Source organism: Gossypium hirsutum, chromosome A09 (assembly GCF_007990345.1).
Source record: "Gossypium hirsutum isolate 1008001.06 chromosome A09, Gossypium_hirsutum_v2.1, whole genome shotgun sequence".
Classification (NCBI taxonomy): Eukaryota; Viridiplantae; Streptophyta; class Magnoliopsida; order Malvales; family Malvaceae; genus Gossypium; species Gossypium hirsutum.
The window spans coordinates 82451409-82478728 of record NC_053432.1 but is presented as its reverse complement, the minus strand read 5'-3'; the positions used below and the strand labels follow the sequence as shown (position 1 = coordinate 82478728).

General features: G+C 28.8%; 3 protein-coding genes across 3 annotated transcripts; 2 read left to right on the top strand and 1 right to left on the bottom strand.

Moving 5' to 3' along the window:
• The first annotated feature begins 1639 nt into the window (after nt 1–1639).
• Nucleotides 1640–2828, top strand: LOC107928584 (uncharacterized). The gene has a single exon (XM_016859836.2). It carries the CDS (start codon nt 1909–1911, stop codon nt 2662–2664), a length of 756 nt encoding a protein of 251 aa, XP_016715325.1. The 5' UTR covers nt 1640–1908; the 3' UTR covers nt 2665–2828.
• Nucleotides 2829–6132: 3304 nt separating this feature from the next.
• Nucleotides 6133–10926, bottom strand: LOC107928540 (uncharacterized). The gene is given in 7 exon segments (XM_016859789.2): nt 6133–7079; nt 7161–7302; nt 7305–7435; nt 7620–7754; nt 9324–9766; nt 10287–10534; nt 10711–10926. Coding segments are annotated over 6 exon segments (1608 nt in total). The 5' UTR covers nt 10331–10534; nt 10711–10926; the 3' UTR covers nt 6133–6366.
• A 4048-nt stretch (nt 10927–14974) lies between these two features.
• On the top strand, nt 14975–15835 carry LOC107928510 (transcription repressor OFP12). Its single transcript, XM_016859757.2, has one exon. The coding sequence runs from the start codon at nt 15145–15147 to the stop codon at nt 15772–15774; it is 630 nt and encodes a 209-aa protein (XP_016715246.2). The 5' UTR covers nt 14975–15144; the 3' UTR covers nt 15775–15835.
• The last annotated feature ends 11485 nt before the right edge of the window (nt 15836–27320 follow it).

Genomic DNA, 27320 nt, shown 5'->3' with positions numbered 1-27320 from the left:
ATATTTCTATGAATAATGCTCGAATTAGGGAGGATAATAAAATTGGGTGTATGGTGTAAGCATGTTAGTTTAAGTTAATTTTGTTCTCTTTTTAAATGTTGTCACTCGAGTTTGATTTATTAATTTATTGTCTTATTTTCAAAAAAGAAATAATAAATGTTTACTATTTTACCTATAACTCAATTATTATTTAAATTTTCATAAATGTAAATTTAGTATTAAGTGTTTCTTTCACTTATCTAAGTGAGTATAACAAAATCTAATATAATTTTTTTTTTGGTATTTTATATTCTTTCATTAATTAGACGTGTCACTTGATTCATGGTATTAAATTTATTTATAGAATAAATTAAAATTATAATTAATCTTATTATACTCACTCTATAAATATTTTTAAAAAAATTATTTTTATAATATAAATAAAAAAATAAAATAATTAATAGAGAAAATCCCAAAGGTTAATACTATATGGGTAAAAAAATAATTATTTAACAAATTTAGAAAAAATTGATATAAAAGTTTAGAGAAAAACTGATAAAAAAGTTAAATATAGCTTGTGATAAAGTTGAGAGAGCTGAACCATTTTGTATATGTTTTTCTTTCTAAATTTTATATGAACATATAAAAAGACAAAAAATATTTTCAAATTAATATTTATTGCTTTATGAAAATAGCGTAAATTATATTAACTTCATTAAATTATTAGTAAATTTATATTTTGGTAATTCAACTTTTAAAAATTACAAAATTGTTACTGAACTATTCAAAAAAATTTATTTAAGTCATCAGGTTGTTGAATCATTGTTATATGATCTTCTTTGTTCACACTGCATACATTAATCGAAAGCTCATATTTTCATTGTTTTCTATAATTTATTTTTTTATGAAACAACTTTGAATGTCACGAATCTGCGAATTAAAATCCAAAAAGTTCTTTTCTTCGATCTTCGACACTGGCTGTCAGATAAACTTGGATCCAAAATATATTTTTCTACTCGTCGATGGGTATTGATTCACTGTACTGATCATTAAATCGTCAATTGGAGCTCACTAGCTAGACATTTTATATATATTAAAAAAACTTAACAATTTAATGACTATTTTATAACCTTTTGAAATTGGATGACTAAAATATAATTAATAATTTAGTAACTTTTCCCAATAGAAATAATAAGATTTTAGTAAATCCACATTTGAGTTATTACTTAGTTAATAGATAATAATACCTTTGTGAAAATCTAAAATAATTGTATAAATATAGATGAAATGGGAATTAAAGAGCATTAAATTTTACAATCTAAAAATAGTTATCTACTTAATTTTTTATTTTTACTTTTTTTTTTTTGCATTTCATTTTTCTGTGTAGATTTTGGGTCTTCTAATAGGAATAATAAATAATATAATATATTTACCCATGTGTTAAATATAGTTAGATTTTAACTATGTACTTTGTATACAATAATCACTAAATAGTAATTATCAAAAAAATAAATCACTAAATAGTAGTTCTTTACCTTTTTCCTGTAAAAAGAAAATAAATAAAAGGTGGTGGGCTTGATAGGTAATTATCTTAAACTTAAGGGACCATTAACCAAAACCTACTCTCTTTATATGCTATTTCCGGCTATAATTTAGCCATTGGCTCTTAGTTTTCCTGCACTTAAATAAAAAAGCCAGATTTCTGTGTTTTTCATACAATTTTGTTTCATATTCTTGGGGAAAAAAAACCAAATCACAAAATCTAATTGCCCCTTTCAGCACTCAATCTCCAAGAACAATTTTTTTTTTAGAATCATTTTCTTCCATTTTAGTTTTTATGTAAGCCTTTTTATGGGTTTTTATCAAGATCTTCCCAAAAAAGCAAGAGAAAAAAAATAAAAATTTGAAGAATTGACACCATTGCTTTTTATGATTCTACCTTTTCCACTCAAAAACTTGATCAGGGTTTTGATTCCTTTCCAAATCTCTTCACTTTTCTTCAAGAAAGCATCTTTGTTGTTGTTGCTATTAATAATCTTGTTCCTCGCCTTCTTCTCCTTTGATTTCAGTTCTTCAAATCTTTGTAAAAAAAACCAGAAGGAACCCAAATATTTAATACCCTCAAAGAGCACCATGAGGATCCATCCGTTGCCGAAGAAAAGAAACATCACCGTCCAATACGAGATGAACCCAAGGACCACAAGGTCTCAAGCTGAGACCTTGTTGACCGGCGGGTCCAACAAGAAGCTCCGGAGGTTACCCCACATCTTCAGCCGCGTCCTCGAGCTGCCTTTTAGGTCGGATGCAGACGTGGCGGTGGAGGAAAGCCCTGACTGTTTCAAGTTCGTGGCGGAGACGGATGGGATGATCGGCGATGTCGTGAGGGCTCATACAGTTGAAATCCATCCTGGGGTTACTAAGATTGTGATTAGGTCGAACAGTTTGGTGGATTTTGGTTTGCTGGATGATTTGGAGCTTGATATGTGGCGGTTCAGGCTGCCGGAGACGACACGGCCGGAGCTGGCGAGTGCTGTTTACGAGGATGGGGAGCTAATTGTGACGGTGCCCAAGGGAGGTGAAGTGGAGAATTTGGAGGACGGTGGTGGTGGTGACGAGTTGAGAGGAGGCATGGGAAATGGTAATAACAACAATAATAACAATAATAGGCTTGTTCTTGTACAGTAAGTAATAAATATGGAACCTTTAGCTCTGTTTCCTTAATTGCATGTTATTTTCATTTTAGTTCTTGAAGGTCACTGGTGGAGCTTAGCCCTTTTTCTTTTTTTTCTTTTTTTGTATGGTTACTACCTTTTATTACTTAATCAAATCAAGAATTGTTCTTCTCTGAATGATGGACATTTGGGGTTATTTAGATGATTCCTTTGGCATGATTTTGATGTTTTGCATTGGAGAATTTAGCTACCTTTACAATTTGCAGTAAAATATATATTTTTTATTATCAATGTTTTGTTTATATCAAGGTTGCTTATGATGCTTTTTGTTTCATGGGAAAGTATATGCTTTGCATAAGTTATTGTCTATGTGAAAAAATGATTATAAGCATGATTGTGGATGTGTTTTGATCCTATGTTGTTTTTTATTTACTTCCATAGAGGTGAGAATCTATATGAACTGGTTGAAATTAGGCAAATGGGGAAGCTAGGAAAGGCCTCCCTTAGGTGCGAACCATGTGGTAGCGGAGTGGCATCATTGATCGGTTTTCTTTGGTATGTTTCCTGTTTTCATATGCAGTGGCCAAGAACTAAATAATTTAGTTTAGAGCAAAGATGAATTCACATTCTGAGTTAGGATATGACATGTTTGCATTAAAAGGTAGCGATTAGCTAAATGATTACTTCCCCGTCTTCGTCATAGGGATTTGTTGTATATGAAGTGCTTGCATTTTTCTGAATCGTTGGTTGAAACTCAACCAGAAACATGGTAAAAGTAATAAGTGATTTTGGGGGTGTTGATGTTGAGAATTGGTTCCATTCTTACTTTGTGGTTAAGAATCTATGCTTTTGGTCCACTTGGTCGGTTTGGTTTAAAGCCATCAAAACTTGGACTTGAGGGTTTCGTATTTTGCCTTGTGTGTTTTTTGGCAAGTAATGATAAAACTACATTTATCTTTTTGGGGGTCTTTTTATTCATACATTTTATTTTTCATATTATGATGAATCTTTTTGGTGATCATCTTTCTTTCTCTAAAGTAAAGCTTAAAGAAGCTCCATTGTAGATTCATGATGTCAAACATACATCCGTGTTGCTTTTCCTTTTTTTTTTTTTTTTTGGTTATGAATGTATTGATCCGAAAGGAATTCGGACAACCTTCAACTCCTTTTTGCTTGTCACTATGTTGGTTCATTTTGATTCACACCATGGCAAAAACTCAATTTCAACATCAATGTTTCACATCTTTGATTGTCAGTTGTTGCTGAGCCTGCATTCTCCTTCACTTAGTGCGATATTTATCAAGCATTCCATCTTCCCAAAGAGACGTAAACTTTTATCTTTGTAGTGACCATTCAGGAATATCTTTGTGGGGTAGTGGTCATGCTTGTCGGGTTACTCTTGAGTCACCCAACTTTTAGGTCCCTAAGCCCTGGAGGTGGGTAGGGGAAGACCATGACCAGGGTAATAGACTTACCTTGGAGGAAGATGGGTCAAGCTAAAAAAAAATTGTAGGGAGTCAAAGATGAATCATAAAATTTTGCGAATCAAAGTGTAATTTTACTATTATATTACCTTATAATCTTATAAACTTCTAAGGGACTAAAAAGCATACTTACCATTTTTGAGGGGGCAAAGCTCACTTATTTCTAGGAGATTATGAGGTTTGAACTTATGTTATCTAGATGTCAGATAAAAACTTTAACCGTTACTCCATTTCTGGTCTTAGCTTAACCTGAAATATATCAAAATATATGAATGGGGATATAATTTGCAAAGATCCAATATGGTTGCGCGTAAGACCCATACTACAGCTTTTAAATTGCAAATGCTTTTCCTTGAGATTGAAACACTTTTATTTGCTATGATTTTTTATTGGTAGGGTTGCTGCTTTTGTGGCCAAAGGTAAGATTCCTTTATAATCACAAATACTGTATATTTAGAAGCATCAATAATACTATTGGGTGAATCCAGGCTAGGCTCCATTCCTGCCTCCGTTATGCTAAATTCCTTGTACCGATATAATTTGTCAAAGATATCATGATTCTTTTTTAACTCATTTTTACACTTCTATCTGGTTTTTTATTTACCAGGTTAAGAAATTCTTTTAAGATTTTTTTTAATAGAGTTAATTGCACTAAACATCTTCAAAGTTTGAACTATGGTGATATATTAGTAAGGTTTTTCTGTTATAAAATTGTTAATTTAACTGTTAAATAAGATTAGATCTTTAAATCATCGATGTTATATCATTAAGTATAACTTAAGTGTTAAATGATTTGTTGGATCTTATGTGATAAAAATGGATAAGGTTTTTGAAGTTTTAGAGAAATAATTGTACACTATTTCTTTTTCGGTTTTATATTTTTTTTTTGAGTTATGTGGCAACATTTTCTTAAAATTATTATTTTAAATTATGTTACATAAGATTTTATGTATTATCTAAGATCAAATTAACGATTTTAATAATTAAAGGACCTGATTAATATAATATTGATAGTTTAGAGAGTAATTAAAATATTTTAAAGTTGAGAACTAATTTAAAACGAAAATCATAATTTGGAGATAATAGAAAAGTCTTTTGAATAAAAAAAAAAACTGATATATATGTATTGTTTTAAATATGATATTGACTTTGAAAATGATATGAATATACAATCATAATATTTTTATTCTTATCTATATTGATATAAAATTCAACATAAGCTCAGAAAATAATTTTATAAAGACAAAATTTGAACAACAATAGAACAAATTAGAGGTATTACTATTCAACTTGAAAGCTTTTTTCTTTTAAAGTAGAATAATATCTTTGAAGAGAATGAAAGAAAGTTTTCATAAATTCTAGCGTATACTACTAGGACTATTGTATATAATGGCTTGACCAAAAATGTATAAAAAGGTCTTCAGGCTTCTTACAAATTTCAATTTTGATCCTTCTATTATTATCATATTTGAAATTTAATATTTTAAATTTATAATAACATCGTCAAAGCGTTAGCCTTTCAAGGTCCTTGCTTACAAGGTGAAGAGAAACAGTTCGCTGCTGAAGAAATTTCTTCCATGGTGCCGAGGCTTATATGGGTCAAACCGTGAACTAAAAATTTAAAAATTAAACCCCATTTAATTTATTTTTTGTAACTTTAAAAACTTTTAATATTTTTTATTTATATTTTTTTGTGATTTTAAAAATATTTAATTTTTTTGTAAAAAAAAATATATAATGTCATAATGGTGTCTATATTGTCGGAAAAATGACAAATTTAGAAATTAAATGAATATTTAAACCTTATTTTTATAACTTTGATAAAATTTACAGATTTTTTCATAAATATTTCTTAAAAAATTAATTACTCTTTGTACAATACTTTTTGAAAAATCATTTTATTAAATCAATTTTGAGTTTTTTTATAGCAGCCGTTGAGATTAAAATATTAAAAATTATTGGACCAAATAATTTGTCATTAACATTATTACAAAAAGTTAAAACTAGAAACAGTAATTACGAGTTTTGACGGTTTAAAAGTACAAAGGGTGCACGAGCCAAAGTTACTAAGTTACAACAATCCTCAAAAGCAATACACTACCAAATTGCAGTCTCAGCAAAGCTACCACTGTTTTTTTTTTATTATCACTAAATAAATTTAAAACTAGTCCCATACCTATGGTGTTCAAGATATTACCAACAGACAATGATATGATAACACATAATTTCTTTCAAAGGGAAAACCCTTTTAAAGGAGCAAATTTAGCTAGTATTTCACCTTCACGCTTTAATGCATTTTCCTTCTTTACCTCCCATTCTGGTTTTTTAGCATTAGCCAGCTGAACCTCATGCACCACTTTCGGTATCGAGTTTGCCACCAACTTTTGGTTATATGTCAATTCATCCTTGTCTCTTTTCTTCTTGTCTATCAGTTTCGTGAGCTCGGCTCGATGTGCTTTGAGCTGTGCTATCTGGTTGTCGATATCTTGCACGGTCATTGTGTTCGAATCTACCTCAGACTCTAGGTTTGTTACCTGTTGTTTTAACTCGCTGTATTCTTGTTTCAGGGAAGAGACCTTGGCCCTGTTGTCGTCAAGGCCTCTAAAGAACTTATCTGCCTGTTCCATTACTTCCCTGTTTTCGAGGAACACCTCGCAAAATGATGGGATCTCTTCTATTAACTTCAGCTTCACGAGTTGCTCGGCAGTAAGAGTGGGGTCTTTTCGGAGTTTGGATGCTAGACTCGCAAGTTCTTCAAGGTCTTTGAAGCAAATCAATGAAGGGAAATCCATATCGAGAAGGGAAGATAGTTTCCTTCGAGCTTCAGCCATTTCGCTGTCTCCTGCAAACGAGTTTTGCATCTCTGCTGGATGGGAAAATGGTTCTTCAGAGAAAGGCTGAGCAAGGATTTCATCCAAAGAACTGAGGTAGTTGTCGAATTCCGCTGCAACCATTTCGAAAGGTGAATTAAAGGAAGAAACAAGAAACTGTTTTCAGGAAAATTGTAAGTACTCCTAATTCTAACCTCTTCCCGTTTCATTGTCTAAGAAAGACAAATCAAGACCGCTATTCGTATCTTCAGTTTCAGCTGGGGGTGGGGCAGACTCTTTACCACGCTGGCGAGTTGGTCGCTTAGTTTTGGCTGATCCTTTACTATTCTTCTGCATTTTTTACCATCACTGGAATTCGGAGTACTCACTGGGGGAGCCGGGGGAGCCCTCTTCCTTTGGGTTCTACGGGGAGTTTTTGAGTTACTTTCTTGTTTAACATCTTCCGTTCCTTCTTCTGGCGCTGCTGGTGCTGAAAGGGTGAGAGTTGGCATTCATCACATTAAAGAAAAAAGGTATTTCAGCTAAGCAATTAAGAGAAAATGAACACTGCGTCACCTTGAGCTTCCAGGAAGAGATATTTGATTAATAGGCACAGAAGAAACCATAAGTAACCAAAGAACAAAGCAACATACACAAACACCGGATTTTTTTACCTTCGATGGAACTCGGAGTACTGAATGGGGGAGGAGGGGGAGCCCTCTTCCTTTGGGTTCTACGGAGACCTTTTGTGTCACTTTCTTGCTTATCATCTTCTGTTCCTTCTGCTGGTGCTGCAGGCGCTGCTGCCACTGAAAGGATGAGAGGTAGCATTCATCACATAAAAGGTAAAAGCATTTTAGCTAAGCAATGAAGAGAAAATGAACATCCTGCAACTTCGAACTTCCAGGAGGAGTGATAAATAGGCCAGAAAAGAAGAACAAAGAATTTTGCATGAGTATAACAAGGACTACTACGTCAACAATTCCCTATCCCTAGATGAAACAGAAATGAATGGAAATGGATCAATTTGGATAATGACACTTCATCTCAAACTCGACACTTGGAATGTCTACTGGTTCCTTCTCAAAGGATGTCCACAGGCACATACATTCACAACCTAACCGACACATAGCTAAACACCGATCTTAATTCAGGTAGGACTGTTCTAGAGCTATTATGCCATTATGGCAGTACCTCCTCATTTGCAACTTCCAAGGAGACGGTCATTACCATGAATGTTCATCATAACATACAGTTCATCAAAGCAGACATAATACGAGAAAAAAGAAGCCTATAAAGTCATCAGCAGTAGCAATAAGAAACAGATTAATTCTTAGTTTATAGGTCTTCAAGACCTGCAATCAACGACCTTTGACAAACATATTTGAAGAGGATGAGCAAAATTTGGCAAGAGTGTCGGATATAAATGTTTCCAACATGCATATATTTAACAGTGATGTCAAGGCAAATGCCTAGGCGCTAAGGCGCAGCACAAAAGGCCATTATGATCAGGTGAGGTCGAGTCATGGGGCCGTTTTCTTCGAAAGAAAACTCCTGTTTATGTGTTAATTTTTTTTATATAAACTTTGCTATATGATACAAACATGACAATCTAAAGAAGCTTATTGAAAAAGTAAAGAAACTCCAAAGAATTTTCATAGAATTTTAAGCAGAAAGCCTAGACTGATGCTAGCTTTTATAAGGTACCTAGACAGGGTAAAGAGGAAATATATTAAAAACACGAGCCCTTATCTCGATTTTTGTAATGATCTATTGTGGTTTGACAGTTCAAATTCATCAAAAAAGACACTAAACCTTGGGACTCATTAGAGGGAGACCTAGATCATTTAGGGTTTTAAAGAAATTTTGCTTAGGTTTTATTATTCGGTAAATCCAGACCAGACTTGTTAGATAAATAGAAAACCTACTCTAGAAAGGAAGGAAATTTGTTGAAAAAAATCGCAATCAATGAGCCTAAGAACAAAATCAACTGAAATAGAATCATAATAAAAAGAACCTAAGCCTTCATTAGAGAATCGAAATTAATGGCCTTTCCTAACATAGGTTCGGTCCACAAAAGCATCCCCCATAATTGCTCTTTGTTTCTTCCATTACTAATGCATTTCAAAACTCTTAACCTATCAACATGAAATTTAAAGATTTGACTCCACACCAATTCACCTTGAACAAATCTTTATGGTTAAACCACGTCAACCTGGGCTAAGCTAACCTAAAGAGAATCTCTAATTTGACACTAAATCTTATATAATCAATATGCATTGCAACTTTCATCCTGTGAAAAAAAGTTAGATATCAAATTTCCCCACAAGATGATAAAGGGGACCACAAACGTAAAATCTATATGTTTTTTAGCAAACCTTTAGTAGGAGATTCCACAACGGCAGGGATCTTCCAAACAAATGAAGCAAAGAACGCATTAACATCTGCATCTGGGAAATTCAACCGGATAAAACGTTCAAGTGCTGGCTTGCTCGCAAAGACTTTTGGACTATTTGCCTTTCGAAGACTTTCGGGAAGATGGAGAAATCTATCACCATAGAAGCCAGCACTGTTGACTCTCCTCCCCACTTTCCAGGTCCAAATATCACCAGCATTTGGCCAATGTATAGGAGCATAAGGTAATCCTTCCCCACTACTACCAGGTGGAACTGGTGGAGGGGAATTATTATCTTTAATTACAGGAGCACTATCATTATTTCCATTATGGTTATCATTTCCCTCAAATTCAAGTTTTGGCTCAGACGGAGCAGAATCCAGGGCAGAAGCCGGAGCCGGAGCAGAAGCTGTTCCACCATAGTAACTGCAATTGGGATAAAACAGCATTCAAGAAAACGTAATCGTACACCTTTAAACTTAATATGGAGATACGTTGAAGCTACTAATGTGCCATTACGCTGCTACGCTCACTAACTGATGAATACACCAGAACAACAAGGCGATTTTGGAATGAGAATGACGGTTTATCGCAGGGTTCAAAGATATAAGATTCCCCAGTAGCTACTTACTGTAAATATTTTCCAATTACAGGTGGTTTTTACATTTTTAAAATAGGGTTAGATCACAAAATGCCCCCCAAAAAAGACCATGCATCATTGAGATCTAGAAAACCATACTAAACTATAAGGATTTCCATGCTTTCTCGAAACAAACAAAGAAAATTCTTCAATTTTATGGTAAGCTAACCTTCAATTCAGTAAATTCAAACTATTTTGAACATGAAATATTTAAGAAACAAACCTAATTTTCAATATAAAAACAAGAATTAAACTCATCCAACAGCAGATAAGAAAGAAATTGAGCAAACAAAAAAAAAAACTTACTCTGGAAACAGATCTTGATGAATATCTATATGTGGACTGCCCATATCATTAGGGTTTTCAGTATGAGGGGAGTATCCATATGAGAGTTGAGATCTTGTTGAATATCTATGTGTGAACTACCCATGTCATGGGGGTTATCAAGAGGAGGAGTAGTATCCATATGAGGGTTCTCAGAATGAGGGGGAGTACCCATATGAGAAGGTGAAGGAATTGACATCATTAGAACCCAAAATAATCCCACTTTTAACCTGAAGAAAAAAAATAACACCCCCAAAGATTAAAATTTTGATCTTTTGAACTCTAACCCACAAGTCAAAAGTAAATCTTTAAACAGTAGAAATGGTAAAGAACTGTTTGAAGACAACAAAGGAGAGAGCTTTCAGTACTTAGATCTAACAAGCTGACAAATGTAGTAGAAAAATACCAGATCAATGACTTTGAGTCTTCTGAGAGATGATATATGTCTTAAAAGAAAAATTGGATTTCGTTACAATAGTTAATAAGGGCAAAATGTAAAACCCACAACTACAACAACAGCCAGTGCTAAGTCTCCTATCTGTTACGGAGAAGAAGAACCTAGAAGAGATAAGGAAGATGAAATTACTTTTCTACCCTTTAAAAATGAACTACCATAATTCTATGCCTGAAGGTCATATTTTGAAGATGAGTTCTTTTTAATGGAAATGACTTACACCGTGTTAAGATTAGATAAAAATTAAGGTTCTGGTTAAAAATAAATAAAGTATTTATTTTATTTTTTAATTGGATTATTTCACATGGTATTCGAACATGATTTCATAGTTCAAATCGGTTTAAATAAGATATTTATTGAAGTTTAAGTATCGATTTGAATAAAGAAACTAAGTTTAAATATTTAATTGGACTTGAATAAACTTTATATAAAATTAAATCTTAAAACCAAGTTCAAATATTTAATTAAAAAAAATAAACTTTAGGTATTAATTTAAATTTTGAAGTCAAGCTTAAACAATAAAATGTATATTGACCATTTTTAATGGAAAGAAAATGTAAAATAATTTGTAACATTTAAAATATTTTATTGTTTAATATTTTTCAAATTATTACCTTTAATTTTTAAATTTACTTTCAATAAATTAATGTATCAATTTTGTTTAAGATGATAATAAAGCATCACAACCGCTTAATTGAAAAACTCTGATGCTGAACTCAACTAACTATTTCACACTAATTATGACAAAAAAAATGTGATTTAAACCTAAATGGTCTACATCTTAATGCTCTAATTTATCAATTTAATGAAATTAAAAAAATTATAACTTACTTAAAAGCTCATGTTAATTTACTAAAATTTATGTGTAAATAATAAATTGATATGATTTTTTATACGATTTTATTTTTATGTATAACTTTCGACTTTTAAATTGAAAGAAAAATATATTTAAATATTTTTATTTTCACGTTATTCTATTTATTGTAATAGCAATCTAATAATTATTAGTGAGGTTGGAATATTACTATATATTTTATTTATTTATTTTAAAAAAATTTAAATATAATTTAAAGACACATGTCAAAATCTCAATTTTACTTATGAAATTAAAACTTTTTATCACTACTTACTAAATAATTTTTCATTTTTTTAATCAATTCTTTATTCAAACTGGCTTTTCAAATTAAATTTTCAACCTAAATAAAAAATAGTTAATACTTTAATTGGTAGAGTGAGAAAATGAAAAGAAAAAAAATCAACAAAATAGTAAATAAAAAAATGAAATAATGAATTTTTTATTGGCATATTTGGTAGGGAAAAAATGAAAAAAAAATTGGAAAAATGGAAAAATTAAAAGAATTTGTTTGATACAATGAAAAAAATGTTTTATTTTCTTTAATAGGTATGATTTTGAATTAATATATCTCTTTTATATATATATATATACCGAAATGAAAATTTATCATTTTTTTTCTTTTATTTTTTCACTCTCTCTCCCCCTATTTCATTTATTACTCAACCAAGCATACATAAATTGTTTTTGGCTTTTATTTATAAAACTTTGTACTGTACTTAATTTACTTTAAATTGCAAACACTAAATATATATTTAATGTTTCTATTAAGTTTATAATTGATTTTTTTTATTTTGTTTTAAATATTTAATAGTTTATATATTCAAATTAAATTTTACAATAAATTTATATTACTTACTTAAAAGTATTTAAAAAAATTATATAGTTCATATACGATAATATTAGGAACTAGAAACTAGAGATTCCTTTTAGCATAGTAGCTAGAATTTTGAAACTTCAGTTTTTACAACAATTTTTTAAAAAAAAAATTCAAAAATATTTTTCAACCGAAACAGTAACACTAAATTTACCATTTTTCATCTATTTTTTTAAATATAGTATATATTTGAATTTGTAAGTTTTGTATTTGTATGTTGTTTTAATTTAATTTTACGAATAATTTATATTGATTTCTTAAAAAATATTTAAATATTATATTTTACATGTCGTAATGAATTTAAATATTATTTAAATTAATTTATTTTTTACTTTCTAACATCATGTCTAAAATGTACATTTAATTTCTTATAGCACTTCTAACAACAACACTAAATACTTATAATTTAGAAACTACACTTTTTTTCACTATTTTTCAATCATAATAAAAAAAATACTAAATTAACCCTATTCCATCTAAAAACTTTAAAAAATGCTTTTAGATCCAACAAAAAGAAAATGTTGCTATTCACGCAATTTTTTTTCTTTTTTATCACTCAATTATGAAAAGTCACAAAATAGTCATCCAACAATTTAATTTTGTCTTTTTTTAGTCATTTACAGTCTAACATAAAAATGGAGACACCAAAAAATCCTAGACAGTTAGGTGACCAAAAAATAAATTTACTGATAGTTGAGTGATCATTTTGCAACTTCTCATAACTGGGTAATCAAAAAAGAAAAAGAAAAAAGTTAAGTGACTACTAATGTAGCTTACCCTTTATTTATTTATGATACAATTGTTAATACATTTTTTTAACATTAATCTTAATAAGTTACTATCATATCTGCTTTTTTTGATACAATGTTTAGAACTACTCATAGCCCCTCCCAACTTTTAAATAGGAAAATAATGTGCTTTAACGTATTCGAACCCACGTCCTTTTACACTAACAACAATGTCAATATCAATTAAACAAATACAATTTTAAATAACTTTACATGTATACAATTTTAAAATAATAGACAAAATACAAAGTAAACTTAAAAATAAATAAACGGATATACACAAAATTCATGTATTCATGCTTGGTTCCACCCATTAATCTAGAAGCCAACATTGTGCATTGACTTGCAGTTAGCTTGTAAAATGGGTAGGAAAGTGAAACCCCAAGGTACAGAAGGAAATCATTTCCAGGCCCATGTATTTTGTTAGTATTATGCATAGGCTTCAATCTTTGGGTGTCCAATAAAGCTGAATCCCTCACAAAAAGTACATAAAAAGGATCTAATTGAGTGCAGAAAAATCATGTGGAGGTGGAAGTGAGAGTGATTTCCTTTTTCTTTTTGGGTTTAATAATTATTTAACTACTAATTTAAGAATATTTTTTTAACTTAATGCATGATAAAAAATGTTAATTAATTCTACACTTTTTTTTATAAATATCAGATATTACAAAAGCATGTATTAAAATATAAATGATCGAAAAAATAATAATGGAGGGAGGTAGGCCCTTTTTGTAAATTTATAACATTTGGCATGCAAAATAAGAGACTGAGTTCGATAACTTTTTTCTATTTTATCCTTATCTTTTGCTTCACATTAATTTTCGAATTTGACATTTTTTTTCAATTTAATTTTTAAAATTACACCATATTATCATAATATAATGAAATTTAAATTTATGATCAAATTGAAATAAATTATCATTTTTCGAAACAAATGTAAACAAAAAAATTAAAGATCAAAATAAAAAAAATAAAAACTAAATATTACTTAACTCCAAACATAAAAAAGGTAAAAAAAGAAAATTTTGTTGCCCTTTAGGCCTTAGCCCCATTCTAAGGTAATGGATGTTGAAAAAAAAATTATGGATATGATATAATGTTTTAGTTTTAATATAATATTTAGAATTATTTATAATTCTTTATCAATCATTAAATTGGAAGATGAATATATTTCAATACATTTTAATTTATATGTTATTATATTAACAATAATATCGATACTAACTGAATTAAGTCGGCAATTTTTAAAAATAAATTTATTTTCATTAATTTAAATCTATTTATTAGTTTCTAATATATAATAAAAAAATTTAATTATTAATATGTGTGCATGTTGTGGTAAGATGCGCATTCTCAAGAGCAAATAGTTGGAGAAAATGCAAACGGGAGCATGTAGGTGCTAGCCTAAAAAAATGAAAAATTGTATTTTTTTTATATTTTGACCCTCAAACAAAAAACATATATATATATTTTAAAATGATAAAATTATAGATTAATATATGATAAAAATATATTTTAAATTTTTAAAAATTTATAATTCGGTTACTATAATTGTTTAAAAAAATTCAAATTCATCCCTAACTGCAAAAAAGCTCAAAATAATAAATAGTAATACAAATATAGTAAAATTTTAAGTTTTAATCTTAAAAATTGAACTAACACCAATGAAATCGAGTTTAATAACCCATACGGATACAAATGATTCAGACCATACACTACTTTTCTAATCTATTTTTCTTAAGCAGCTCCGGCTTGTGTTTTTTTTCAGCCGATAAAACCCCCACATCGCCACCACTTTCAGAGCTCTTTTTCAATCATCTTCAAATTCTCTCCCACTCTCCCTTTTTCTTACAACAACAAAAAGAAAAATGTCGAATATGTTCTTGAAAATGTTTCATCTCTGCTTCACAAATCTTAAATCAATGGACGAATCTTCAATCTTACTCCCATCATCATCAATAAAACAAGATCCTTCATCGTTTCCCAAGAACTTGAACTCCCTTTACGACCTTTCAACATCATCAGCCTCCACTTCCCTTTTAACACCTTCCATTCTCACCACAGATTCCGACTCCGACGCCGACGCCACACCTGATTTCGCCACCGTATACGCTTCCCACCGTTTCTTCTTCTCTTCTCCAGGTCGTTCTAACTCCATCATCGAGTCACCCGATACAAGGCCCGAAGCTGAACCTAACAACGAGACGACAACCGAAACACCGCCTCAACCACCGCCCATGGACGGTGGCGTTGCTGTCAAGAAATACTCGCCGGACCCATACAAAGATTTTAGGTTTTCAATGCAAGAAATGATCGAAGCGAGGAACTTAACTGATGTGAACAAAGACTGGGACTTCCTGCATGAACTACTCATTTGTTACCTTACTTTAAACCCCAAAAACACCCACAAGTTCATCGTTAGTGCTTTTGCTGATATCATTGTTTGTCTGCTCTCATCGTCGCCGGAATCCGATACACCCGAAAACCACCGCCGGTGATTCTCTTCTTTTTTTTATCCTTTTCATTAATTCCTAGTAAAAATAGTTAATAATTTAGAAGGAAAAAAAATGAAAGATATTGGCGGTTGTTTTTGTTTTTTTTTGGACTTTTGTTGCATGGGATGTTGATGTCTCGAGCCACTGTCATTTGGCTATGTTACATATATATATAAATGTTTTGTACTTAAATGGTGTAATTTTTTTTGGTTAAAATATGCTACAAGTATGTGTACTCCTTGAAATTTAAAAATTCAGTCTTTATACTTTAATGTCATAAATTTAGTCTTTTTATTTTTTAAATTTTAAAATTAAGATTGAACTATTATCACTGTTTTTTTTGTTAAATTTAAGTTAATTATGAAATATTTTTTATTATATTGTTACTAAATGAGTATTTTTTATTTTAAAAATGTCAAAACAACAAGTTTAACTAAAAATAATAATAGTATTAATGGTTAAACTTGAATTTTGAAATCAAAAAATTAAATTCTTAAATTTTGAAAACTACACATTTTAACCATTTTTTTCCTTGTTAAGTGTTGTGAAAATGGTGAGACAGAGTTGGTTTATAATTGTTGTTTTTGTGTTGTCCATCGATGAGAAAATTTTGCATACAAAATCACGAGGTTGGCTCTTTTTATTGTGTTAATATTTTGGACAAGTTAGCTGCTACATGTCGGGTCCATGTAGTTGATGCCATTGTAATAATTGAAAGTCCCAATTCTAAGCATGTTTGTATTATTCAATGACAATCTTTAGGGTGCAGAAATAATATGTCCAGTAAATCAAAAATAAAGTTAAAAACAAAATTTATAAATGAAAATGAGATTCTTGTTCAAAGGGTTAGCCATGTTAATTGCAATCACATAGTAGAAGAAGTAGGTGCCAAAATTGTCATTTCCATCATCCTATTATTGAATTTATGTATAAAAAATTCCTTGCTCAACTAATATGAATTTAAAAAAAAATCGAAATTAAAATTCTCTTACATGTCATTAAATTTATGGTTATTAAAATAATTATTTCTAATTAATTTTTCATTAAAAAAATACTTGAACCTCGTGATTTTATGCCATGTAATTATTTATCACTTTCATTCAAATTATTTCATGACTTATATGTATGTTGACGTGTCATAACTATTTCACACAATATTTTTTGGAAATTGAGTATACTGTAATGATAAAAATCATAAATTGAACAATAAAAAGGTGGTTTTAACGATGCTATAATTTAATTATAATTGATTGGTACAATCACTTCTAACATGTAAAAGTAATACGGAGGCACTTATATATATTAAAATTCATATTGCATTTTACCTCTTTTTACTTAAAAATAAGTAAAATAGTCCTTGTATATTAAATCATATAGTAAATTGGTATTTTTGTTAAAATTTCATCAATTTCTACTGTTAAAAACTGACGGAATAATTAAATAGTTACACGTGGCATGCCACATTTACCTAATGATGACGTACATGGATTAGTTTTTAACAATAGAAATTAATGGAATTTTTAACATATAATGACTAATTTATCCATTTTTTAGTAGATGGAACAAAATAAAATCTGACTTCTAATATAAATACCTCTATAATACTTTTACCCTTTTAAAAAATAGCTTCTTATATATCAACCATCTTCCATACTAGCTTCTAATCCTACATTTACACATTTAATATTCAATTAATTGTTCAAATATTATATTTTTAATTACAACAATTAATGTAAAATAATATTTTATTTAAATTATTAATATAATTCAAATATTCTAATTTATCAATTCAAATATTGCAATAAAAAAATTTAAATCATTCAACATATAATATATATTTACTTTATGTAATTAATGTAAAGTAATATTATTCAAAATAATAACTAATTAACATCATTAACTCTAATATTAATTAATTAATTATAATCAATATGATTAAGATTCTATTTAAGTAATAACTCTATTTTATATCAATAAAATCATCGCAACTTTTTTTTAGTCAAAATATTTTAACTAATTATAATTACCAAAACTATTTTCCTGTAAAAATTTTATGTTTATAGTTCTATTTAAGTAATAGTTTTTTAAAAAAATAGCAAAAAAATATATAATTATACAATTTACTTTGATTTTTTAAACTAATAATTCTAAATTAAATATTATAATTATTTCCAAATATAAATTTAATAATATGATAAAAAATAAATAATATTCTCGTTAGTTCAAAGGTTTTCTAAATTTATGGTTTATATATATATTATAAATTAGTCTTTAAATTTATTTTTTATCTTTTAAAACAAGTTGGTTTAAATTATACATATCCAATGCAAATTGTAGACTAGATAGCCGCTAAAGGGATTATACAATATTTTTAATAATATTAATTGAAAATAGCCCTAAAAATTGCATGGAGGAAGAAAGATGAAGAATATTGAGAAAATTGAGAGTCTGGTTTGCTCTTTACATATTTTATAAGTGCTTATAAGACTCAAAAGGGAGGCAAACTAATAGGATCCAAAGAGATATGCTAACAACTTCAAGTAAAAATAAAATAAAAGAATGAATTAATAATATAATTTTTTCACCTTTTTAATTAATTAACAAAATCCCTAAAGTTAGTTGGTTTAGGTAAGGTTAAAACCAGACCATTTGTCTTAAGTGTTTCCACTAATAAAATAATTTAAGACCCCATTTTTTTTTTTGAAGTCACATATAGACATTTGGTGGAATGAAAAAAAGTAATCCCCAAAACCCAATGTCAACATTGTGCAACTTTGTTTTATATTAAGACAAATAGACAACCATCTTTATTTGGAAACACAACAACAACTTATTTTAAGTGAGGAACATGGATTAACCAAGATTAGATTAATAATATGAGGCCAAATGTAGGGTTTAGGGTTATATTTAGGTATAATAATGGCGAGTAAATCCCAATTAAAGAAGCAAAGGTGTGGAGAATCATAATCTTGTTTTTGGCTTTCAAGGTATAGGCTTCAATAAAACAATTTTAATATTGTTTTTGTCTGCACGTTATTTCAATTAGGTATAGCAAAGTTGTTTAAACCGGATTGGATCAAAAGATTAGATCAAGAGTCAATTAAGATATTGATTTAGGGAAGAATATTGAACCTATTAATACGAACTGATTGAATTAAATTTTTAATTTTATGATTTTTTTATTAAATTGATCAAATCGATTTGATTATTGATCCGATTTTAAAAATATTAAAAGACGGTGTTAGAAGAGCAAACAAATCTTGACTCCCCAAAAATTAGTGAAATTTTAATATAAATGCTTTACAAATTATACAATTATAAAACAATACATTAATAAAATTACACTTTAATTTTTTTAAAAATTCCGACTTGATTTTACCACTAGATTAATGACAATTTTTTTGGTCTTGAGAGTTGCTTCAACTTTTATAATTCATTGAATAGAATCAATTTGATTTTTTTAATTAGGGTATTTTCAAATTTGATTTGATTTGAAATTAACCTATCTGAAAACCCAAATAATAAATACTCTTTTTCTTTTTTCTTTTTTTAAATGATACTGCCTCAACTCAATTTCATTTTTTTTAAATATTAAATGAAAGAATAGGTAGTTAACATATATTAAAAATTTTGTCGTATCTAAAATACATATATATGTTTAAAAATAATATATAATAAATAATAAAACATATGGTATGAAATTAATTAATCATAATAACGCATGAAATATGTACACTTTAAAATAAAAATTAATTAAATTGTGAGTAAAACGAAATTTAAACACATAAATATAACATATTAGCGATACTAAATGCACTTCAATTGGTTGTCATGGTGCTATCATCAATCGTGAATTGGTATCGAGTTGAATTGTGACTCCAATTGAATTAACAACATTATTAATATAGATAGATAGATACAACTAATGGATATAATAAATTGTGTATATTAAAATGAAATTTTGATTGAGTGGTAAATTAATGTTTTATTAATCTAATTGACGTGAATTCAAATTCTCATTTTTATTGATTTTTGTTAAAAATAAAAAGACTAAAGTGCCTTCAAATAATATAATTTTTTTAATATTAATCTCATTGTAGGTTCTTATTTGATACAATGCCTAGAATTACTCATAACCCCTCTCCAATTTTTGAATAGGAGGATAATGCGCTTCAGCATAATTGAACCCACATCCTCCCGCACTAATAATAATATTGATCCTAATCGAGCTAAGAGTTAATCAGCTAATATAATTTATTTTAAATGTAAAGTAATTTTTTTAAATGAGTTAGAGATTGGATTAATAAAAATAAATTTGAGTGTGAGAGGGAGAGGGAGTAATATGCCAGAGAGAACTGAAACACTAGAGTCAGGTAGGAAGAGATCAGCTCTCTAAACTGATTTCTTCGTCCTACAGATCTTTTAAACGGCTCCACCAAACCCCACTTCCACATGATGTACTCCCAAAATTTTTTAGGTTTAAAATCACTAATGATGAACAGAATTACGGGAAAGAGTATTATAGAGATTTTTTATTAAAATTCAGATTATGTTTTTTAGGTCCTAAAAGAATCTATTATATGTAAGTTTGATGATAGTATAATCAATAATAACAATAGAATCTTTAAACGTTGTTGAAAGGAATAATTATAAATTTTGAAAAATTATCTCTATAAATTATAAAATAGACACGAATAATATATTAATTTTTTTAAAATTAAATTAAATATATAAAAATATAACAAATTTATATAACATGAATAATTAATTAGCAAGGTCGAAGTTTTTAATTTCTTTGAAAACATAAAAAAAGGAAAAGAAAAGAAGAAACGGAAGAAAAATGTGCAGTGCAGAGCAGAGCAGAGGATTCTGTCAAAATTGTACGCATATGGAGAGTTAACTATGTTACTATATCAATGGTGATTTTTGGAATTTAGTTCCTCGGGAATTGAGTAATTTTTATTTTCATGGTTTTGTTGGATTTGGAGTGACATTTCGTTTTTCATGGAATTGTATTTGAATAGGCCATTGGCTTCTTGTAATTGCATATGACATTGAACACTGCACATTTCCATTGCACGCCAAAATTTTAAATCCATTTGCTATTGTCTTCACCCTAATGCATGATATCGACATTTCATATCATATATTATATATATAATGGAGTTTGGATTTGGCAATATATCTATCTTCCTAGACCTTCCCAAGTGATATGATTCACTGCTCATTGACCATACAACCTTTGCTTTCTCATTGGACATCAATCAACTCTTTAAAAAATTAAAATATACAATTCTCTTAAAAGAGATTGTATATAACACCCCAAACTCGGCCTGGATGTTATGACCGAATCTGGCTATATTACGTGAGAGTATTTTTATTTTTTTGAAAACGCATTGACCTTAACACCATTCCAGTTATTATCTATTACTTAGTTCAGGAAAACGTGGATTAATTAATTTACTTTAAAACATTTCTTTTACGCGTAAGCTTTCGAAACCCAATAATTTTCGAAACCATTATTATTTACAAAAAACCTTAGTTTATTTTAGGAAAACGGTACTTTGTTACGTTGCGGTTTATAAATCCATAATCAACATTTCAAAATCCCAAATTAAAAACCAAATAGTCCCAAAATTCATCGATGTAACTGCAAAAACCGTAAATAAGAAGTTTGGTAGTGGTGGTCACCGCCTAAGCCCTCCGCTGTACCAATCCGTCAAGTCCGGGGATTTCCTACACAAATTAAACAGAAAAGGGTGAGTTTTTCCAAACTCAGTGTGTAATCCCCACAGAAATCACACATACAGAATACACATCGGGTGCCATAAATAAACAGTCAGAGCTGGAGCCATTTACAGAATCAGTTAGGGCCTTAGCCCATCAGATACAGAATCAGATACAACTTAGGGCCTTAGCCTATGTCAGATACAGTATGCAGACAGAATATCAGAATCCTACCCACCAGCCTCTACACATAATCTCCGTCCAACCCTACACACCATGTGGGGATAAAATCGACCCACCCATCCCTACACACCATGCTGTACCGAAATGCGACACATAATCACATAATTGCAGCTGAGCTGCTAGATATTAGGCTTAAGAGCCTTTCAGAATACTTCCTCCCAATAACATCATCCTAGCCCCGATGCAATGCAACATACAAAAATGACGTGCTAATATGCAATTTATCAGATCATACATTCAGTTTAGATATCTCAGTTCATACTCGATACAGAGATCAGACAGTCAGAATACTCAATGAGGGGTTTAAGTAGCGCTTACCGACCCTACGGTAGGTCCACTGTCGACTTGGACGACTCGTGCAACCTTACAGATCATTTCAAAAAATGGCCTCACACGCCCACGTGGCCTAAACGGCCCAATAGGTCGAGCCCATATGTCGCACACGGCCTCACCGACCATACACGATCATGTCTTACGCCCGTGTCTTGCACGCACAGCCTGACTCGTCGATCACACGCCTGTGTACTATCACACGGCCTACCACACTGGCAACCACACACCCGCGTGGCATCGACAGATTCATTTTTCGGCTTTTGTCGTTTCTCGTTTTCTGCGTTTTCGGGTACACACCTGGTTTCGGTCTAAAGCTAAAGTCACCACGAGCACTGCAGAACCTTACGAACTATGGACGCTTCCCTCTATAACTCGGCACCAGCATAGCCCCTCACGCCAAATTTTCGGCTGTCAACACAGTTACACCAAGGTTCCCCAATTAATAACTTAAATACCTAAATTTAAAGCACCATTATCACTTACCGAACAGACTGAACCGTAGGTTGCACAACCGAAGAACAATTGCAACAGGGAAACAAAAGAAAAGAAACGACAAGGACATGGGAGGAAGAAGCAAAATTTAGCAGCAAGAAAGGGGAAAAAATGAAGAATCGGCAGAAAATTTTGAAAGGGGAAAACTGTTTGAAACAATTCAAAATCTAATATGCCACCCAATCCCTTAATCTTCTCCCACTATCCCCACTACACACAACTACTCAGAATCCCGGTTACATCAAATTCTTAGCCACCGAGTCGAGCAAAAATAAACTTTTTCGCCCATGCAATGATTCAAACACAACACCTCAAGCATACTAATACTCCATTTAACCACCAGACCTGCAAGCCCACTCTGATATAACTCTACTAATAATTAAATAAAAGTCCACTGAACAGTGATAGGGTTTATTCATAAAATTCCAAAATTTAACCCAAGTAAAGCTAGAACTTGGGACCTCACACACACACCCAGAACATTTTAACCACTGAAGTAAATACACATTTGTATCATAATTTACCAAAAACATATGCAAATGTTTTTGTGCTACTGATTTACAAAAGCCGGAATTTAAGAAAATTTGGGGCGTTATAATGATTCCACGCCATCTCTAACCCTTTTCAATTGGATAATGACAAATCAAACTTTTTTCTACTGATTTTTATTTTTTGAGGAGGAAAAAATTAAAAATTATGAGGAAAAATCTGATTCGTCATTCTATTAGTATAGGATATGGATGACGTACAATCACAGTTTCATACAATCATTTCTCATATATATATATGAAATGAAATGTATTTATTCATTTTTAATTTTGAAATGTCAGCTAAACAAATTTAATAAAAGTAATTTGATAGTATTAACAATTAGATTTAAATTTTAAAATTTGAAAAAAAATTAAAAGACTAGAAACAAAATTATAAAGACTAAATTTCAAAATTAAAGAAAGGAGAGTGAATTATTATTGCATCAATAGTCTTTCACAAGTATTGCTAAATGGATGATGTGTATTTGTTTTGATTGTTTTTATCTTTTATATTATTTAAAAATTAATTATAATGTTTTATATTCTATTATTAAATTATTTTATTATGTTAGTGTTATAAATTAATTAGATATCGATTTAATTAAACAAAAAAGAAAACAATTTTATAAAATTAGAAAAAAATAATGCATCAAAAGTTTATACGGGTAAATTTACATATTTGTAAAAAAATGTTATTTGAATAAATGGAGACTTAATTGCAAAAAAAAAAAAAACTTTGGTTAAATTCTACTATTAGTCCCTATACTATGAATAAGTTGTGGATTTAATTTTTGTATTTTATTTCAATTATTTTTAATCCTTTCATTTTTCAAAATTTAAAATTGTATTATTGACTTTAGATCAAATGGTAGTTGTTAAGTTTATTATATTGTGCTATTTTCAAGATCTCGTGCAACAAATCGTATCCGTAATGTCACGTCAGCTCACTATATTCACAATTTACTCAAAAAAGTTAATGGATTTAACTATTTTCATTGGTGTCAATAATGAAATTTCAAAATTTGAAAAATACATAGCCTAAAAAAAATCCAAGTATAATAGCAAAAATTAATCAAATAGAATTAGTTGTTACTATTTAGATCAGAATTGAATTTCAAATCTTGAAAAATATTAACTCCAAAATTGATCATTAAAAAAAATACATTCACTAAATTTGACCAAATTAAAATATATAAACTAAATCCATCTCTTTATATAAAAGAACTAAAAACCTTTGGAGTTACACACATCTATAATTTTTCTTTCAATTATCAGTTAAGTGACTTTAAAAAAAAAAAACCTATATGCATAGAATTAGTCTTTGTATAAATACGATGAGAACGTATTTGAAAAAAAATTAATGATATCATCAATAATTGTCGAGTGAATTGATAAAACACATTATACTTAAAAAAATTAATTTAAATGAAATAACTATAAACCCGAAAAAGGGAAAATTTATAATTTATAAAAGCAACATAAATGATACTTTTAACATAGAAAAACTCATGCTTTCATTGGTTATATATATGTTTATGCAATCATATAATGTGATAAAACAAAGAAAGAGAAAATATATAATATTGAAGACAAAGAAAGAAAAGAAATCTAAAGGATATGCATGATTAGAAGGAGATAGTTTCTTCTATCAACAAACTATTTCATATGATTATAAATGTCCACAAAAGTCTATATAATTATCTTTTACTACTAAAATTAGGATGCCAACAAACTTGTCAATAGGCAGTCTCCTTATCATAATGTGGGTTTTTACTTGTACCTTCCTTAGGTTGATAAAGAGAGGATTTGGAGGCAAATACACAAATGTAAAATCATTATTTTATATATTATTAATAAATAAAAAGAACTTAGTAAAAATATAATGAAGACTCTTATATTAAAAGTTAGATTATATTTTATTTTTTATTTTTAAAATAGATAATTTAATCTTACATGTTAGTTTAAAAATCGTATTAGTTATTTTTATTAAAAAAATTATTTATTTATAATATTAAAAGTTAAATAATTAACGAAATAACTAAAAACATTCCACATATATTAACTAGTTTTTAACAATAAAATAATTTTTTTACCAAAATAATTAATTAATTTTTTAATTTAACGCACTTTTTAAAATAAACAAGTACTTTAAAAGAAAATTCACATGAAATTGACGCGCATTCAAATATGGTAAAAACACACAAGTTCTTTCCTTAAAGAAAACAGGTCGTAGGTTTAACTTTTCTACTCTTAGGTTTTGCTATATCTATTCCTAGGGGCTAAAGTTGGGGGTAGGCAGAGCCCCCAAAATGGAAAATTCCATTTTAGAATTTCAAATTCATGCATAATAAAAAATTTTAATTTATCCTTTAAAATGATAAATTTTTTATTTAATCTTATATATATATATATTAATATAATATTGTGATTATATTATAATTTCTTAAAAATATATAACTTAATCCAAACCTAAAAAAATATTATGACATCACTCACTCCACCTACTCCAATATATTCTTACATTTACTTATTATTACACAATGGGTATTTATATCACCTAAAAATATTTATTAATAAATAATTACATGAAAACATTTATGTAATATGAACTATTAACGTATAAAACCATATAAATATTTATAATCTATAATCTATATATATATATAAAAATACGAGTTTGGGAAAAGTTAAAAACTGACAAAAATATCATTTATTTTTTTATTGTATTACAAAATTCACATCTAAAAATAATTATAATATTTAATTTAGAATTATTATTAGTTTAAAAGGTTGAAATAAATAAGAAGTTGTGATAATTATATATTTAAAAATTATAATTTAATAGAACCTATGATAATTAAATATTTAAAAATAATTAGAATTTAAATTACAATTATTAGTTAAAAAGTTATGCTAAATTTAGAATAGAGTTAAACTCCAATAATAAATTATAGGGATAAAGTTGTGACAATTATAATTATAATTATAATTTACAATTATTAGTTAAATATTTTTTATGTAAACAAAAATTGTGCTAATTTTATTGATGCAAAATAGAATTATTACTGGAATAAAATTCTAAATATCTTAATTATTACTTAAATAATATTAGAGTTAATTATATTAATTAGTCATTATTTTAAATAATTTAATTATGTTAATTAGTCATTATTTTAAATAATATTACTTTGCACTAATTATATAAAGTAAAACTATATTGTATATTGAATATATTAAAAAAAAATTATTATTTCAACAAAATTATAGCATAACTATTGTTGTCTATTTATTTTGTATTATTATAACAACTATTATTAGTAGGAAAAAAATAATATTTTTAGAAAAGAGTAATGGAACTGCAAAAATAATTTAAAATTTTAAAAAGTAAAATCTTAAGTGTTATCTTTTAATAGATTAATTTGATTTCTAAAGATCCAATTTTATAATTTTATGTTTTATTATTTTAAAAATGATTTAGTAATAAATTATTATTTACAAAACAATTGTGATTTGAAATATTAAATTTTTAGATAAAAAAAAAGTTAGACATGTCATTTCCACAAGTTGAGTTACATTTTGATACATACTTAAAGATTTAAAATTTTTAAATAATTTTCGATTTCAGTATGAAAATTTTTATAGACTTCAAATTTTCTGAATTATTGTAGTTTTGACTCATATATGTTTGAGCATCACCTCAACTGTTTTATACTTGTATTTAGGTTGAGGCGATGCTCAAACATATTTAGACAAAAAAATACAATGTTTGAAAAAAACTGAAGTATGTAATAATCCTCATACTGGAATCTAAGACATCTGCAGAAACAACAGCCCTTCGAGATCAAATCCTTCAACTCAAGCGACAGAATCTTCATCTACAAAAACAACTCCAGGCTGAACGAGAACGAAACAACGAGCTGATAAAACGCCTCGAAGAATCTCAAAGAGAAGCTAGAAATAAAAAAGAAACGACTTCATATGCTGGAATACCCATAACCAGAGAAGATAATTGACATTTCAGCAATAATTAATGGGCTTAGCCAATTTGACGAAAGGCCATCCGAAGCTTGGGACCAATGCTGGCTCGATATGGCTTGTAAGGCCAACATAATAGAAAAGGAAGATCCGATAAGCCCAAGAAGTATAAAGACCCACCACACTACAGAATATGAAAATGTACCAGAAGACACAAAATTTGAAGATTTTGTGGCCTCTTTCATTCTC

Bases quoted from the DNA above. Each gene is read 5' to 3' on its own strand.
- LOC107928510 (XM_016859757.2), top strand. From the start codon at position 15,145: ATGTCGAATATGTTCTTGAAAATGTTTCATCTCTGCTTCACAAATCTT.
- LOC107928584 (XM_016859836.2), top strand. From the start codon at position 1,909: ATGATTCTACCTTTTCCACTCAAAAACTTGATCAGGGTTTTGATTCCT.